This window comes from Mus caroli, unplaced genomic scaffold, assembly GCF_978045245.1.
Source record: "Mus caroli unplaced genomic scaffold, Mus_caroli_1 scaffold_2, whole genome shotgun sequence".
NCBI classification, from domain to species: Eukaryota; Metazoa; Chordata; class Mammalia; order Rodentia; family Muridae; genus Mus; species Mus caroli.
The window spans coordinates 29,616,439-29,633,048 of NW_028227257.1; the positions used below are offsets into that span (position 1 = coordinate 29,616,439).

A 16,610-nucleotide genomic window follows, 5' to 3' on the forward strand; every position below is an offset into this window, starting at 1 on the left:
TCAACAAATGACAAGGGGGACCACATAAAACTGAAAAGCTTCTGTAAGACAAGGACATTGTCAGTAAGACAAAATAGCAACTTACAGATTGGGAAAAGATCTTCACCAACCCTATATCCAATAGACAGCTAATATGTAAAATATATATAGAATCCAGAAAAATAATCTTGTGTAACTGAATATAAGTTTTGTCAGCTATAGATGTTACCAAACTTTTTATAGTCATAAATTGCCTTCAACATGAGTTTGTTAGGTTCTCAAGGACTACTTTGATATGCAAAGGCTTTAAAAGATGGATTATACACAAAACATTTTGTATGAAGATACCATGAAGTGCAAGTATGACACCCCTGATTGCAATTAGGGTTTCCTTTGCAGTATGACTCTTTATCATGACTGTTCACACTACTACTCCATGCAAATGACTTACAAACTGTATATTCATAAAATTCCTATCCACTATATGTTGTTTATTAATTTGTGAATAGCTGTGTTGTGAAAAATCGTTATCATATTGATTAGATTTGCTGGGTTCCTCCCAATGTGGATTTTTTTCTTATGTATTCAAAAATGACTGTGGTATGCAAATCTTGGGAATAAGCAAATGAAACTTGTCCTAAGAATTGCCTTTTTGTTATCAGCATCAATTGAATCATAAGATGAATCTAAGGTCAAATTGATAGGCCCTAGAGGAGCTGGAGACTTACAAATAGGGGACCAGCTTCAATTATGCATCTTTTGTTCATAAAAACCATGACTGTCCCTAACAATTTCTTTTTCTATGCATCTTTTATTCATCAAAACAATGTCTATTCCTAATCACAAAACAACAAATGGATATGATTGATTAGATTGTAACACCCACATTCTGTATCAGCTGACATAGACGACTACATGAGGAAAGCCCCTATCATTAAATTCTGAGTGGTGGGAAAATATAGCTGTAATTTGGCACAAATGTTTCTGGTTTTCAAACATAAAAACTCTCTCTATAACACTCTGGTTCAGTATCAAGGTGAGTGTGGGGACTGTCACAGTTCAGCTTTCAAGTGTGTTCTCTAGCCCTGTTCCATCAGCAGCAGCTTCGTTACAATAAATTCTAATCACTTGCATTACATGAGTTTGAGTTGTGTTGGATCTCAGAGGACCCTATTACACAAAGGCTTTACCACATTGCTTACACTCACAGACTTTCTCTACAATATGAATATGTTCATGATGAAGATTGTAAAAATGTGCAAAGGTTTAAACATACTGAATACACTCATAGGATTTCTCTTTCATGATTATGAAGACTTGTGACATTTGAAAGGCTTTACCATACTAATTACTTAGTATGTGTTCTAATATGTACTTGGAGATTATTAGAATATCCAAAGGCTTTGCCACAATGTTTACATTCATAGGGTTTTTCTCCAGTGTGTACTCTTTTATGTTGTAAAAGATAAGTGTTTTGTGCAAAGTTTTTACCACATTGGTCACATTCAAAGGGTTTCTCTCCAGTATGTGTTCTTTTATGCATTCGAAAATGACTGTGATGTATAAAGGATTTACCACATTCATTGCATTCATATGGTCTCTCTCCAGTATGTGTTCGTTTATGATACAGGAGTCCACTTCGACAAGAAAAGGCTTTATGACATTGATTGCATTCATAGGGTTTCTCTCCTGTATGTCTTCTTTTATGTCTTCGGAGACTAGTTGAACATGCAAAGGCTTTACCACATTGTTTACATTCATAAGGTTTCTCTCCTGTATGAACTCTTTTATGGTACTGAAGAGAACTGGGTCTTGCAAAGTCTTTACCACATTGGTCACACTTATAAGGTTTCTCACCAGTATGTATTCTTTTATGTCTTAGGAGATGACTCTTTCTTGCAAAGGATTTACCACATTGGTTACATTCAAAGGGTTTTTCTCCAGTATGTGTTCTTTTATGGCTTAGGAGATGACTCTTACTTGCAAAGGATTTACCACACTGGTTACATTCAAAGGGTTTCTCTCCAGCATGTGTTCTTTTACATTGTTTAATACAACTGTGATATACAAAGTCTTTACCACATTGGTCACACTTATAAGGTTTCTCACCAGTATGTATTCTTTTATGTTTTAGGAGATGACTCTTACTTGCAAAGGCTTTACCACATTGTTTACATTCATAAGGTTTCTCTCCTGTATGAACTCTTTTATGGTATTGAAGAGAATTGGTACATGCAAAATCTTTACCACATTGGTTACACTTATAAGGTTTCTCACCAGTATGTATTCTTTTATGTCTTAGGAGATTACTCTTTCTTGCAAAGGATTTACCACATTGGTTACATTCAAAGGGTTTCTCTCCAGTATGTGTTCTTTTATGATACAGGAGACCACTTTGACCTGCAAAGGCTTTATCACATTGATTGCATTCATAGGGTTTCTCTCCTGTATGTGTTCTTTTATGTCTTTGGAGAATACTTGAACATGCAAAGGCTTTACCACATTGATTACATTTATAAGGTTTCTCTCCTGTACGAACTCTCTTATGGTACTGAAGATAACTGGGACTTGCAAAGTCTTTACCACACTGGTTACACGCATAGGGTTTCTCACCAGTATGTATTCTTTTATGTCTTAGGAGATGACTCTTTCTTGCAAAGGATTTACCACATTGGTTACATTCATAGGGTGTCTCTGCAGTATGAATCCTTTCTTGTCTTTGGTTATGATTCTGAAATGCAAAGGCTTTATCACATTGGATAAACTCAAAGAGCAGCTGTTCAGTATGACTTCTTTCATGCCTGCAAAGACAATTGGCACGTGTGAAAGCTTTCTCACACCTTTACACTGATGAATCTTTTCATTTGTATGAACATGTTTTAGGATTTGGTCTAATTGTAAAGAACAACCTGATTTTAATGTACTATCACTTTGTTTACACTCATGGAGTTCCCCTTCATTATGGATGGTTTTGTATCTTTGAGGATACTTGGACTAAGAAGAGCATTGATTCCATAGCTTATATTACAGCACCTTTCAACTCTAAGAGGTAAGAGGTGGTTCATATATCTCAATAGAACAGGAAGAACTTTACCACACTGAACACATAAATTTTGCTATTGTGAAAGTAATACTATGTTTGCAAACCAAGGCAAATATAAGAATTTCCACATTCCTAATATTACAGAGATAGTCCGCAGTATTAGTTTGTAGATGTCCACAATACAGTTGGAAAGCCAATTATTTGTAAACTTGTAGCACATTTAGAAAGCCTACCCAAAGTGGGGAGTACTACATATCTTCTAATTGTGCTGGAAGATAAGAGAGGTGTGTTGCCGCAAACTTTATATGCCCCAGTACAGGGGAACGCCAGGGTCAAAAAAAAAAAAATGGGAATGGGTGGGTAGGGAAGTGGGGGGGAGGGTATGGGGGACTTTTGGGATAGCATTGGAAATGTAATTGAGGAAAATATGTAATAAAAATATTAAAAATTAAAAAAAGAGGTGTGTTGCTTCTTTCAATATACTCCTATTGTCCCATGGCTTATATCCATTGTAACATATGACATCCCTAATAAAAGAATAACAAGTAAAAGGCTTCCAATGAACTAACAGTTTGGTATTTTTCCACATACAATTTTGTTATAGGGATTAAGGTTTCTCCAGCACAGCATTCTTTTTTTTTTTTTTTAAAGATTTATTTATTATATGTAAGTACACTGTAGCTGTCTTCAGACACTCCAGAAGAGGGCGCCAGATCTCGTTATGGATGGTTGTGAGCCACCATGTGGTTGCTGGGATTTGAACTCTGGACCTTCAGAAGAGCAGTCGGGTGCTCTTACCCACTGAGCCATCTCACCAGCCCCCAGCACAGCATTCATGACTATCATAAACCGCCCATCTTACTAACCTTAGCAATGTTTTTACAAGTATATGACTGACGTCAGCTTTATTATGGAGTATATACGTATTAGAAGGTTTTGTACATAAACTTACCACCTATTCAATGTGTATATTTTACAATGTCTAAGTGGTAGGAGGTTAAACACACTGGCAGTTCTTCAGCATAGCTCTATTGGGCTATGATTTAAACGGTAAATCTGTTAACTCATTGTTTGTTTGTTTTTATACTTAGAGGAATGGTTTGAAAACACAAAATAGATTCCTGGCACTGACATACACAGTTTATCATAATTTAATAATCATTCATAACTTAAAGCAGTACTTCCAAGGCATATTCTTATCAGTTTGCACATGAAAATTACCTTCCATATCTCCTAGAAATATGAAGATGTTCTTCCATATTATGGTCTTCCCAAACGTAGCCTAAAATATAGAGGCCATATGTTATACTATTGGAAATTAGGAAAGTTGAGGTTACTAACTTCAGTGAACTTTACAACCATGCCTAATTTATTTACTTCATTCTTCATCATTCTCAATTGAAATTACAAGAACAAATAACAGTAACAAAGAAAGAGTTGTACTGACTTTTACAAAGTGAAAGGAAATTCACTGTCTTACCTATAGCCGCGAGATTCCTGTAGGTCTCCAGCATCACATCTTTGTAGAGATTCTTCTGAGAAGAATCCAGCAAAGCCCACTCTTCCCGAGTGAAGTTCACATGCACATCATCATAGGTCACAACACCCTGAAATATCCCAGGCATGTGTGCATGGGAAAACATATTACTGAGAACACTGTAAATACATACTTCATTGAGAATATAGTCATATCATTCTGGTACTTCCTGCACTTAATTCCTGACACAAACACCTTAATTCAATCAAGGCATTTAAGAAGGAAACTGAATAATGAATGAACTTCACCTCTGTCATTTCTACACCCCTTGAAGAGGATAAAACCCTGCAAGAAAGTGGTAATTAATAGACATTAACTCACAAGTAAACAGTTCAAAAGTACTGAGCACACATTAGATAAAATGTATTAATAATTACTAACTAAGAAAATGATGTGCATGCTGGGTGTATTACTTGTGCCTTGAATCCCAACACTCAGGAGGCAGACCCAGGTGTATCTCCTTGAATGGTAGGGTAAGCCTGGTCTATGCCATGAGTTCCATGACATCAGGAGGTCCATATTAAGACACTAACTCCCCTGTACAAATCAAACAAAGAAACCAAAAAGATGGAAAGAACTCAGAGGTCTTCAAAGAAGTTCCTACAAAGAATTATATATTCACTGCAGGTCTGAATTCATCTTCCAAAAGCCTCAAGTGACCCAGTTTCAACAGTAAAATTAATAAGTGCTTATTAATAAGGTATGCATGTTTAAACATTTACAAATGGACAAATGAAAATATTAGCAAGAAAAAAAGAAAAAAAATTAAATATTCGCTATATAAGTCTTTTTGTTTGTTTGTTGAGACAGGGTTTCTCTGTATAGTCCTGGCTGTACTGGAACTTACTTTGTAGACCAGGCTGGCCTCAAACTCAGAAATCTGCCTGCCTCTGCCTCCAGAGTACTGGGATTAAAGGCGTGTGACACCACGCCCCCGGCTTTGCTATATAAGTCTTGATCATGAATTAGCAACATAGGGAGGGAGAGGAGGCTCACCACAGATATTTCCTATGTTACATATAATTGGAGCAAATTACCAATATTTACATGGAGGCGCATAACTGTCCATTGGATCAAGTTCAGGAGTTGTTAGGCCATTTTCTGCCTACTATGAGCATCAGGTACACAAGATAAATGTATTCATGCATACAGGGAAAATACTCATATTCACTCAAAAATTCAAAACAAATCCCACAGGTAGTAATAATGCCACACACTCCAATGGAACATCCATGTAGTAGTAATCACAGGACATCCTGAGAAATATAATATACAGACTGTCTGTCAAGTTTCAAAATCTGAGTGTGCCTGATGTTCAGCACATCAGCATATGCATGCATATACAAAATTTACATTCCAAGCTAATCAGCCAATAACATAAAAACAAAACAAGCCAGGCATTTTGGCCAACATCTAATCCCAGCACTCTGGAGAGAGACGCAGGTGGATCACTAAATTCAAGTGCTCTCTGGTCTGCAAACCTACTTTCACGACAGCCAGGGCCGCACACGGATACATTGCATTCAAAATCAAAAATAAAAACAACAAAACCAAAACTATAAAAATATCAGTGAAATACCTTAGCACTGAATTACAGTTGCTTCTATTGTGTCTTATATGACTTAGTGATAGAGTCTATAATGATGAGGCTATGACAGCAGAAGAAAGAAACTAATTCAACCACAACATAGTAGACATATTTCAACGTATTGAGTACATGGTGACTCTGGTCACTATAGATTCATGGTCATTCTCTCATGAAAATATATTCGTCTAAATTCAATGGCTATAACAGCCCCTGCCCTATTCAAACTTCCAAAGACTCCTTTGACACTCAAAGCAATCTTGTGACTGCCACACCTTGTAAAATCAGGAAACAAATTATATCTTTCAAATATACAATGGCATAAACAACCCTTTCCATTCCAATATGGAAGAATGTGTACATTGGACCATGACAAGAAACCCAACAGGGCAAACTCTAAATCCTGTAGCTCTGTCCCAGCCATATGACGCTTCAGTTTTAAAGTGCTTAAAGGGCTCTATCCCTGATACTTCTCATACATCTTTCAGTTTTGGTACTTCCACTCCCTATATGCATCTCTCCATGGCAGATTCTCATATCATAGGTATCTCAACATCTTGTGGTCTAAGCTAGGCATCATCTGCACAGCTTCATAACATGAACACTCACAGTATTCTCATTGGGGCTGCAACTCTGACAAATATAGAAGGTTGGACTAGTGCTGAACTGAAACTAGAAAGGAAGAATCCATGACCATAATTTCACAACTTTCTTGATTTCAGAACGAGCACAATATGGGTGAGCCTGAGAAATTTGGCTCCTCAATTGGAATGGAGCATGCCACGCATGTACCTTAGTTGTAGCAGGTTTTATATGTAGTTCCATCCTGGGAGTGCCAACTCCTTCCATTAATTGAAGGCATGGCAGAAGAAATTATTACTCTTAGGGCACCTTCTTAGGCTGTAAATCCAGAGCAATGGCCTTCACATTAATGGTGATAATCTCTTAGTTGCTAAAGCACCGCAACACAATATCAGGGAAAGCTTTCTGTCCCAGTTTCCATGGTCCCAATGAATACCACAGATAATCCCCAAATGCCCTTCTTTTTCTGCTCCATCTATGTGTCCCAGCCCCTACTCACAAAGAAACACCTTCTCAACCATATGCTATGCTTGGCAGAAGACCACTTAGGCTGTCCATAGATCTGCCACAGTTACCCTAGATTCAATTTTCAGTTTTCTTTAGCATTGGATTAGAACACAATATGCAGCATCCCCAGATGGGCGTGGTGGCACACGCCTTTAATCCCAGCACTCGGGAGGGAGAGAAAGGTGTATTTCTGAGTTGGAGGCCAGCCTGGTCTACAGAGTGAGTTCCAGGACAGCCAGGGCTACACAGAGAAACCCTGTCTCGAAAAAAACCAAAAATAAATAAATAAATAAATAAATAAATAAATAAATAAATAAAAGCAGCATCCCCTATCTTCTGTCAAGTGTCTGTCAAGATTACTAAGAGCATCTTTTCCTTGAGTCTCTTCCCGAACCTCCCAAACCAGCAATCATTCCCTCTTGAACATATCCAGAAACCACTCAAGCAAACCAGCAAATATTCCCTCTTGAACACACCCACAAAACAGATAAGAAACTGAGGCCACACTCAGCCAACATACTCTCTGAAAACTCAAAGAGCCACAGAAACCCAGGCTCAAAACTCCCACCAAAAGAAGACAATCCAGAAATCAGAAGGCAGGCCTATAAAGACCACAAACCTAGATGCCTAGACACCAACTTAGGAACACAATGCATGACAGCCAGGAAAATATGTCACCGAGGAACAAAGCTATCCTCCAACTGCATGTCCTGAATATTCCAACCTAACGTAAAGCACAAAAAATGACCTTCTAAAGCAACTGTATGAAGGTGATAGAGGTCCTTAAAAGGGAAATGGATATATGCAGGAAAACACAATCAAACAATTGGATAACTCCAAGCAATTCTATAAGTATAGCAAGAAAACCAAACAGTTGAAGAAAATATAACAGTTCACGATGTATAAATGGAAATAGAAATATAAAGAAAGCACAAAATAGAGGTTGGCCCTCCCTCCACACCATGTCCTTACAGATTTCCCTTATTCTCCTGGCACTCTGGGCTTCTTTCCTATCTTCCCCTATAACTGATCCTGACCTCATTTTCCCCTCTTCCCCCTATATCCAGACCCCACTTTCCCCTTTTCCTTTCCTCTCTTACCCTGATCCTTCCCTCTGCCTTCCATGATTAATTTGTTCCCCTTTCTACAAGGGATTGAAGCATCCTCATTTGGGCCTTCCTTCTTGTTAATCTTCATACTGTCTGTAAGTTGTAGCATGGATATTCTATAATTTTGGGCTAATATCCACTTATCAGCGAGTACATAACTTACATATCCTTTGGATCTGGCTTTACTCCCTTAGGATGATATTTTCTAGTTCCATCCATTAGCCGGCAAATTCATGATGTCCTTGATTTTAGTGGCTGAAAGTCCCAGAGATGTGGGATGTGAGAGGCTTCAAGGATAAAAATGCAAAACAGTGGGGACAGGGAGCCTGAAAAGACCAACTCCAGTACATAGAAAAAGTCACCAGTGTTGAGATGGGGGCACCCACTTACCCTCAAAAGTTTTGATCCAGAAATGCAGGGACGAAATGGAACAGAGACTGAAGGAAAGGGTATTTATTGACCTAACGAAATTGGGATTCCTCCCGTGGGCAGGCACCAAACCCTGACTCTATTATTGCTGCTATGTGATGCTGACAGACAGAAGCCTATCTATCATGGCTGTCCTCGGAGAAGTTCTAGCAGCAGCGTGCCTGAGGCAGATGCAGATACTTACAGCAAACCACTGGATTGAGGTCGGGGACCATGATGGAAGAGTTAGGGCAAGGACTGGAGAAGTCGAAAGGGATGATAAGAACAACAGTATCAACTAACCTGGAACCCTCAGAGTTCCCAGAGACTAAGGCACCAACCAAAGAGCATACGTGGGCTGCTCCATGACCCCAGACACATATGTAGCAGAGGACTGCCTGGTCTGGCCTCAATGGGACTGGATGTGTCCAATCCAGTAGAGACTTGATGCCCCAGTGAAGGGAGATATGCTCTGAGAATGAGGTAAGGGTGGGTGGCTACAGAGGCTACATGTGAGCAGAGGAGCATCTTCTCAGAGGAAAAGGCTAGACTGGATGGGGTGAAGGACTCTGGGAGGAGAGACCACTAAGTAGGGCAACATTTGGAATGTAAATAAATGAAATAAATAAATAAGGAAAAATTATATTTTCTAGAGAAAAACATGACACGTATCAACAATCTATTCAAGCATTATGATATGATGCTCCTCTTTATTCTGTTTGCACTTCTAAATACAACACTTTTCAGTAACATGAAATTACATCCAGGAGTAAAACTTTAATCTATGGTAAGGTTGTGGTGGGGGTAGATGTTTATGTGGGGGAACACAGAGGGAAAGGAGTGGGATGGGATGAAAACTCTAGGAAGGGGGACTGGGGAAGGGGGAAACATTTGGAATGTAAATGAAACAATTTTATAAGTAAAAGAAGAAGAATTATATAAAAGATAGCAAAAACTAAGGGAATTCTGTAAATCAGATTTTTGGGACCGCAAAGAGGAACGAAATAGTCAAGGTTAACCCACAGAATAGAGATGGTTGAGAGAACCTCAGACAATAGAAGGAATGGTTACACAGGACAATGACAATTTTAAATCGAAAAGTTGCAAAAATTTATAACAGGAAAGTTGATTCCAAGGCTGGATGTCATGTGGGAAAACTCAGAATGCGCTATAGTATTTTGAAGATATAGTATACACATTGGCACAGTGTAAATTCTATACTTGTAACAAAGATAGCATTATCAAGAATGTGTACAAAATTTGTGAAAGAATGTGGGGAAGCAGAGAAAAAGCCAAAAACATAAGCCTAAAATGCTATTCAAGTTTTCATCAAAATACCTAATGAAACTACTCCAGGAAAAATTGAACTTGACCAATGTTACCTGTGATTGTATGTATAAAGAAATTAAATAAACCGAGAATTCATGGCTCCGATAACAATAACTCAAAGTTACCCCTAAAGTGTTATACATCTGTTCCTCCAGCAACTGCTGATGTGTCATTCAAACCCCCCATGTTCCAGAGTTCTCTCTATAAATAAAAGTGATCAGAAAGATGGGCTATGGCTCTGCAACCCCTCATGACCCCTTGGGATTTCAGGTAAAACTAGCCCCACTGAAGCCTCACAGAGAACAATGTTGAAAAATAATTTAATGTGTGCTGCCTGCCACATGGATTATATCACAAGATATGCAATCTGTCTTATCCACCTACCCAACACCATGCACACCTGAGAAGTTATGCATCACAGAAACGCCTTTTGTACTCTGGAACTGAATTTCCATGAATACCATTGTAAATGGAGGCAGTAGAAAGGTAAGAGGATTCTAATCAAACACTACTGAAGGATGACCCCTATCACTTTCTTTCTACTAATTCCTAAATTATTTGTCCCACATAACTGAATGTGGACGTTTCTGAAACTCTAGAAACCAGACCTTCATTCTTCCAATATGTCTTCCTACTACATATCAAAAGCAATGCTGGTGTGTACACACTGAAAAATGACAGTATGAACACCACAGACTTGCACTACCAGTGCTCTACAGCGCTTCCCACCATTGGAATTCAGGCTTGGGAAGGTCAGAGGCCAAGGGCCTCTGAGCATATCACCACATGAACCAATCAATCATAGTCTGACCCACACTCCATTTCAGTCTCAGCATGGCGTGGCTTGTGGTCTTCCTCCCATCTTGCTACAGATGCATCAGAGGGGAATCCTGGAAAGAACCTGCAAGCTACCCTCCACTGCTGTGCCTGATTGTTAGGCCTACCCAGGCTTCCTCCTTGGTTTACAAAACTCAGATATGCCTCAGGCCAGTTGCAGCCCCTCAGAGAGCAAATGCCTCGGCCATCTGAAACCTTTCCAGATCTGCCTTTCCACTCTATGTGCACACAAAGCCCTGGTCTAGAGAAATTGTATTTAACAGAATGTTCCAGTCTCCCAGAGCACTTGTTTTCCTTTTTCCAGGCACAGGGTCCTTTGTTTGCATATTCCTTTACACATGCCATGTTCAGTACAGCCATGTCTGCTTCATAGTTGGGAAGTCCTGCAGCCAAACTGCAGTCACCTTAGAACAGTAGCAATAGTTAAAAGAAAAAGTGCCTATGAATTTCTTAACAAGGAGTGGTTAATGGGAGGTGAATGAAAAAAAAAGAAAGAAAGAAAGATTAAATAAAGGATACAACTGCTCGTATGTATGGTGGAATAGAAAGTTTATTATACATAAAAGAGAGAACATAATCAAAGCCAGGAATATATAGGAGAACAGAGTACAAAGAGAACAGGACTCTAAACCACGTGGAGAGAGGAGAGAAGCAAGATCCAGACAAAGAGACCAAGATGACTAGTGACAGATTAATAATAAAACAAACAAACAGGTAATCAAAAGGTTGGATTGCATAAGGAATGGCAGCTGGGTGAAGGGTAGCCCTACCCCTGGGCTAGAGGGTGAGGTATACCAGCCATATGACATAATAGGTAGGGACTGAGGTCTGCTGACAGCCTGGTCTGCTGTGACTTGTTAAATAAGCTCTCAACCAATTGTCCAGGGGTTTCAGACTTATTTGCAGGGACAAAGAAGAATGATAGGATTGAATCATACTCGCAAAGATTATTTGTACAAGTTGAAACACACTTTACGGTCCAATATTCTTCAGGGACTAAGTATAAGTACTAGAGTGCACCAAGTCTTTTCTCTCACATGCTGTATTTTCAAACAGGAAAATTAACATTCCCGTTAGGCACACCACATCAGATTGTCTAGACCTTGTGTTCTTTGAACTAGTGTAAATATGGAAATTTGGTTTCTAGAAACAAGTTCAGTTCCTCGCCCAGTTTTCTGAGTGCCCTGCTCTAGGAACCCACCAAGATCGCCGGTTTGTACTTTTACTGTTGTCTAAAACTGACTACCTGAATACTCATTGCTATTGTCAACTACTGTCAAAGCAGAAAGGCCCTCACCTTCCTTCTTCCCCTCCTTTTCTCTGCTGTGATTACACCAGCTTCAAAATTGGTCAGAGCACTCAATGCTCACACAGGTCCCTCTCTTTTTGTAATCCCCTCACCCAATCCAGAGAGGTTGGAGGACACCCATTCACTGGTCTATATCTCTTCTCATTGACCTGAGTCCAGTCAACACCATGCCTTAGTATTGGTTGTGACCCTATAATGCCACCTTGAGCACCTTGTAAGGTGCCTGTTCTTTGCTATCAAGATGGGCCTTGTTGTTGATTGTAAAGGAAAGCTGTCTCTATTTTTATAGTTGGGGGACAAATGTCTGGACAATCCTGGTAAGCAAACACACCCATACTGTTCTCTAGCAGACCGGGTTAGCATGCTATGTACCTGGGGGGGGGGGGGCATTTTGCAGGCAGTCCTCTCTCTGCTACATTCTACTTGGTGCTACTTCCTACTTCCCAATCAAATCCTTAGCATCATCAATTCTACTCTTCTACATCACAGCTTAATATTGGAGTGCTACTCAACATATGATAGGGCTTTTACAGCTTCCACAATATTTTTGTTTTTGTTTTGTTTTGTTTTCGAGACAGGGTTTTTCTGTATAGCCCTGGCTGTCCTGGAACTCACTTTGTAGACCAGGCTGGCCTCGAACTCAGAAACCTGCCTGCCTCTGCCTCCGGAGTGCTGGGATTAAAGGCGTGTGCCACCACTGCCTGGCACAGCCTCCTTCAATGGATCTTACACCTCCATATTAAATGCTACAGGCAGAACTTACAGAAAATAGAGAAACTACGGCTCTCAGGTTTGGCATCCTGCTAAGTCTTTTTTTGGGCACACAAGCCCCTGCCCCAAATGCTTTGTAAAAATACAGCCCCCATAATAAGCTTCTTCAGAGGCCACCGCCAGGTACAAGGGGAGACTAGAACCACAAAGGACCTCACACGTGGCCAAATCTGTCTGGCTGCTGCTTACAATCCAGCTGCTGGGAAAACCCACCACATGTGCACCATTTACTAAACCACTTGCTCCTCCCTTTGTGGGAGATGATCCTGCACTTACCATATCTGGAAATTTTAAGCTTTTCGGCGCTCCCTCACAGCACCCAGCAGAGGCACTCAGAACACACCCCAGAGAAAACTTCTTTCTGGCTCAGATTCAGACAGGAACTTACAGGCTTGGAAACAGGAAGAGCGTCCTCTTCTCCTGAGTGGCAGGCCCGGCTGGAGGTTCTGATTGGCTAGTGCGTCTTGAGTGACATGAGCACCACCCTTAGGGGGTCTAGTGTACTGAAGAGAAACTACATAGTGTAACTAATGGTTCCATCTTGGGAGCAGTCCTTTTCCAGATCAGCTGATTTGCATTTCAGTAGCACAGTGCCTGTCCTCCAATAGCCTGCCTGTCTCTCCTCCCACAGAGCACCTCAGAGCATCTACAACTCCAGATACCTGCTGCTCAGCTGCCCATTTCTCCCCATTATGGGCAGCGACCCTGTGTTCACAACTTTGCAAAATTGGACTTTTTCTGAGCTCCCAGTACTCAGTAGTCACTTCCCCTTCTTTCTCCTGCAATCAAGCTGGATAGCTTGCATAGCCGATTTATCAACTAACAGTGGGGCTGGAGAGTTGGCTCAGTGGTTAAAGAGCACTGACTGCTCTTCCAGAGGTGCTGAGTCCAATTCCCAGCAACTATATGGTGGCTCACAGTCATCTGCAGTGGTGTCTGATGCCCTCTTCTGGTGTGTCTGAAGAGAGCAATGGTATACTCATATACATGAAATAAATAAATCATTTTTTTTAAAGAAATTTTAAAAATCAACCAACAGTGGGTCCCTCAAGTGGATGGGTATCCAGAATATTAGCAACTAAAGAAGATTTTTGGAAAGAAAATTTTGTTTTGTGGTTTCAGGCTGAATTCAGGCAACCTGCACATATTTTTCACCTGATGGTAATGAGACAACACTCAGAGCAAAGCAGGAAACACACGACAAACACTGTGGAGCCCTCTTGTAAACCAGCACATACATCTTCCTCAATGGGTCTGTAAAGCAAACAAAACAACAACAACAAACCCGCGGCTCTGTTAGTGAAGGTTTTTCAGATGAACAGAACTGATAGAACGAAACTTTCTATTATGTAGAAAATGGATTTATTAGAATAATTCACATGCTTTAGTTCCACTAGTCCATCCAACAATGACTAACTACTATGGACAGTTGAAGAATCCAATAGTGGCTAGATGTCTCCGCTAATTTGTGTTTGTAAGGCATTCCTCTAAGTACAAAGACAAGGAAACAATTCCTTAACAGATCTCACCATTTGAATCACAGCCCAGTAGAGTTAAACCCTAGAAATACCAGTGTGGTTAATCTACTCCTTAGATATTGCAAAAGATATAGACATCGAACAGGTGATGTGTGTGTCTAAAAACTTCTACACTTCATCTTAGCCAAAAGGCCGAGAGGCGATGTCTAAAAACTTCTAATAAGTATATAGTCCATATTAAAGTTGGTGTCAATCACATACTTGTAATGATGTTGCCAAATTTTATGAGATGGGCAATTTATGAGCGTCAAAAAAGCTGTTGTGGAAAAACCTTCATCCCTATACCTCTTATTCTGTTTTTAATAGAGATTTCATTAGTTAGAATGGATACAAGCCACGTGAACAAAGGAGTATTGAAAGAAACAACAACCTCTCCCTCTTCCAGCACAATTAGAAGATATGTAGTACTCCCTACTTTGAGTAGACTTCTAAATGTGCTAGAAGTTTACAACTAATTATTTTTCCAACTTTAATGTGGGTATTTCGAGAAATCACACTGCAGAAAATGGCTGAGTACTAGGTATGTGACAATTCTTCTGTTTGATTTGGTTCACTTTGCAAATTAATGAATGAAATCAGTGTGGTAAATCTCTGAGTTCTTCCTGTTATCTTCAAATATGTGAACACACTCATATAGAAAAAGGATGCTATGTCATCAATGTTCTTCCCATCCCGTGTATCTTCAAAGATGCAAAAGAACCCACAATGACTGGGAACTCCATGGATGTAAACAAAGGAATAATAGATTAAGATCAGCTTGTTCTTTACAATTAGACAATTAGACTTCAAGGTATATATCCAGAAGATGTTGCAACCTGTAAGAAGGACACATGCTCCACTATGTTCACAGCAGCCTTATTTATAATAGCCAGAAGCTGGAAAGAACCCAGATGCCCTCAACAGAGGAATGGATACAGAAGATGTGGTACATTTACTCAATGGAGTACTACTCAGCTATTAAAAAGAATGAATTTATGAAATTCCTAGGCAAATGGATGGACCTGGAAGGCATCATCCTGAGTGAGGTAACCCAATCACAAAAGAACTCACACAATATGTACTCACTGATAAGTGGATATTAGCCCAGAAACTTAGGATACCCAAGATATAAGATACAATTTGCTAAACACATGAAACTCAAGAAGAACGAAGACCAAAGTGTGGACACTTTGCCCCTTCTTAGAATTGGGAACAAAACACCCATGGAAAGAGTTACAGAGACAAAGTTTGGAGCTGAGACGAAAGGATGGACCATCTAGAGACTGCCATATCCGGGGATCCATTCCATAATTAGCCTCCAAATGCTGACACCATTGCATACACTAGCAAGATTTTGCTGAAAGGACCCAGATATAGCTGTCTCTTGTGAGACTATGCTGGGGCCTAGCAAATACAGAAGTGGATGCTCACAGTCAGCTATTGGACGGATCACAGGGCCCCCAGTGGAGGAGCTAGAGAAAGTAACCAAGGAGCTAAAGGGATCTGCAACCCTATAGGTGGAACAACAATATGAACTAATCAGTACCCCCCAGAGCTCGTGTCTCTAGCTGCATATGTATCAGAAGATGGCCTAGTCGGCCATCAGTGGAAAGAGAGGCCCATTGGTCGTGCAAACTTTATATGCCTCAGTACAGGGGAATGCCAGGGCCAAGAAGTGGAAGTGGGTGGGTGGGGGAGTGGGTGGGGGAGCGTGTGGGGGACTTTTGGGATAGCATTGGAAATGTAAATGAAATAAATACCTAATTAAAAAAAATTACTCACTGTGCTCCCATTGTATCTTCTTTATGATAATGACCCAGAAAGTAGACTGCCTTACACTTCAGTCTGTGATCTAGCTATTATCTACCTCATTTATTCCTCAGTGTACCTCATAAACTATCCATCCATTTGTGGTCTGAAACCAGAGCCATGATCTACATGCAAATCCTTTCCTGTTATTGCAATAGACATCCACTACATGACTCAAAGAGGTTTTTTTTTGTTGTTGTTTCTTTGTTTTGTTTTGTTTTTGTTTTTGTTTTTCGAAACAGGGTTTCTCTATGTAGCCCTGGCTATCCTGGAACTCACTTTGTATTT

The 16,610-nt window shown here is 40.0% G+C and overlaps 1 protein-coding gene across 2 annotated transcripts; it reads right to left on the reverse strand.

Annotated features, from left to right (window-relative positions):
* Positions 1–1,327: 1,327 nt before the first annotated feature.
* On the reverse strand, positions 1,328–9,413 carry LOC147005784 (uncharacterized). 2 transcript variants are annotated; one of them, XM_085833485.1, is made up of 5 exons: positions 9,395–9,413; positions 4,808–4,854; positions 4,503–4,629; positions 4,244–4,304; positions 1,328–2,780 (listed from the first exon to the last, which is right to left on the reverse strand). In XM_085833485.1, the coding sequence occupies exons 1-5, from the start codon at positions 9,411–9,413 to the stop codon at positions 1,328–1,330; spliced, it is 1,707 nt and encodes a 568-aa protein (XP_085689611.1). The 2 variants fall into 2 exon arrangements, with proteins under 2 accessions (XP_085689611.1, XP_085689612.1); XM_085833486.1 differs by lacking the exons at positions 4,808–4,854; positions 9,395–9,413 and having other exon boundaries at positions 1,328–2,444; positions 4,503–4,551.
* Between the last annotated feature and the right edge of the window lie 7,197 nt (positions 9,414–16,610).

Excerpts from the sequence above, each read along its gene's own strand:
- LOC147005784 (XM_085833485.1), bottom strand. Across the intron at positions 4,630-4,807 it reads GGGGTGTAGAAATGACAGAG|GGTGTTGTGACCTATGATGA; the intron begins GTGAAGTTCATT and ends GGGATATTTCAG. Across the intron at positions 4,305-4,502 it reads CAGGAATCTCGCGGCTATAG|GCTACGTTTGGGAAGACCAT; the intron begins GTAAGACAGTGA and ends TCTATATTTTAG.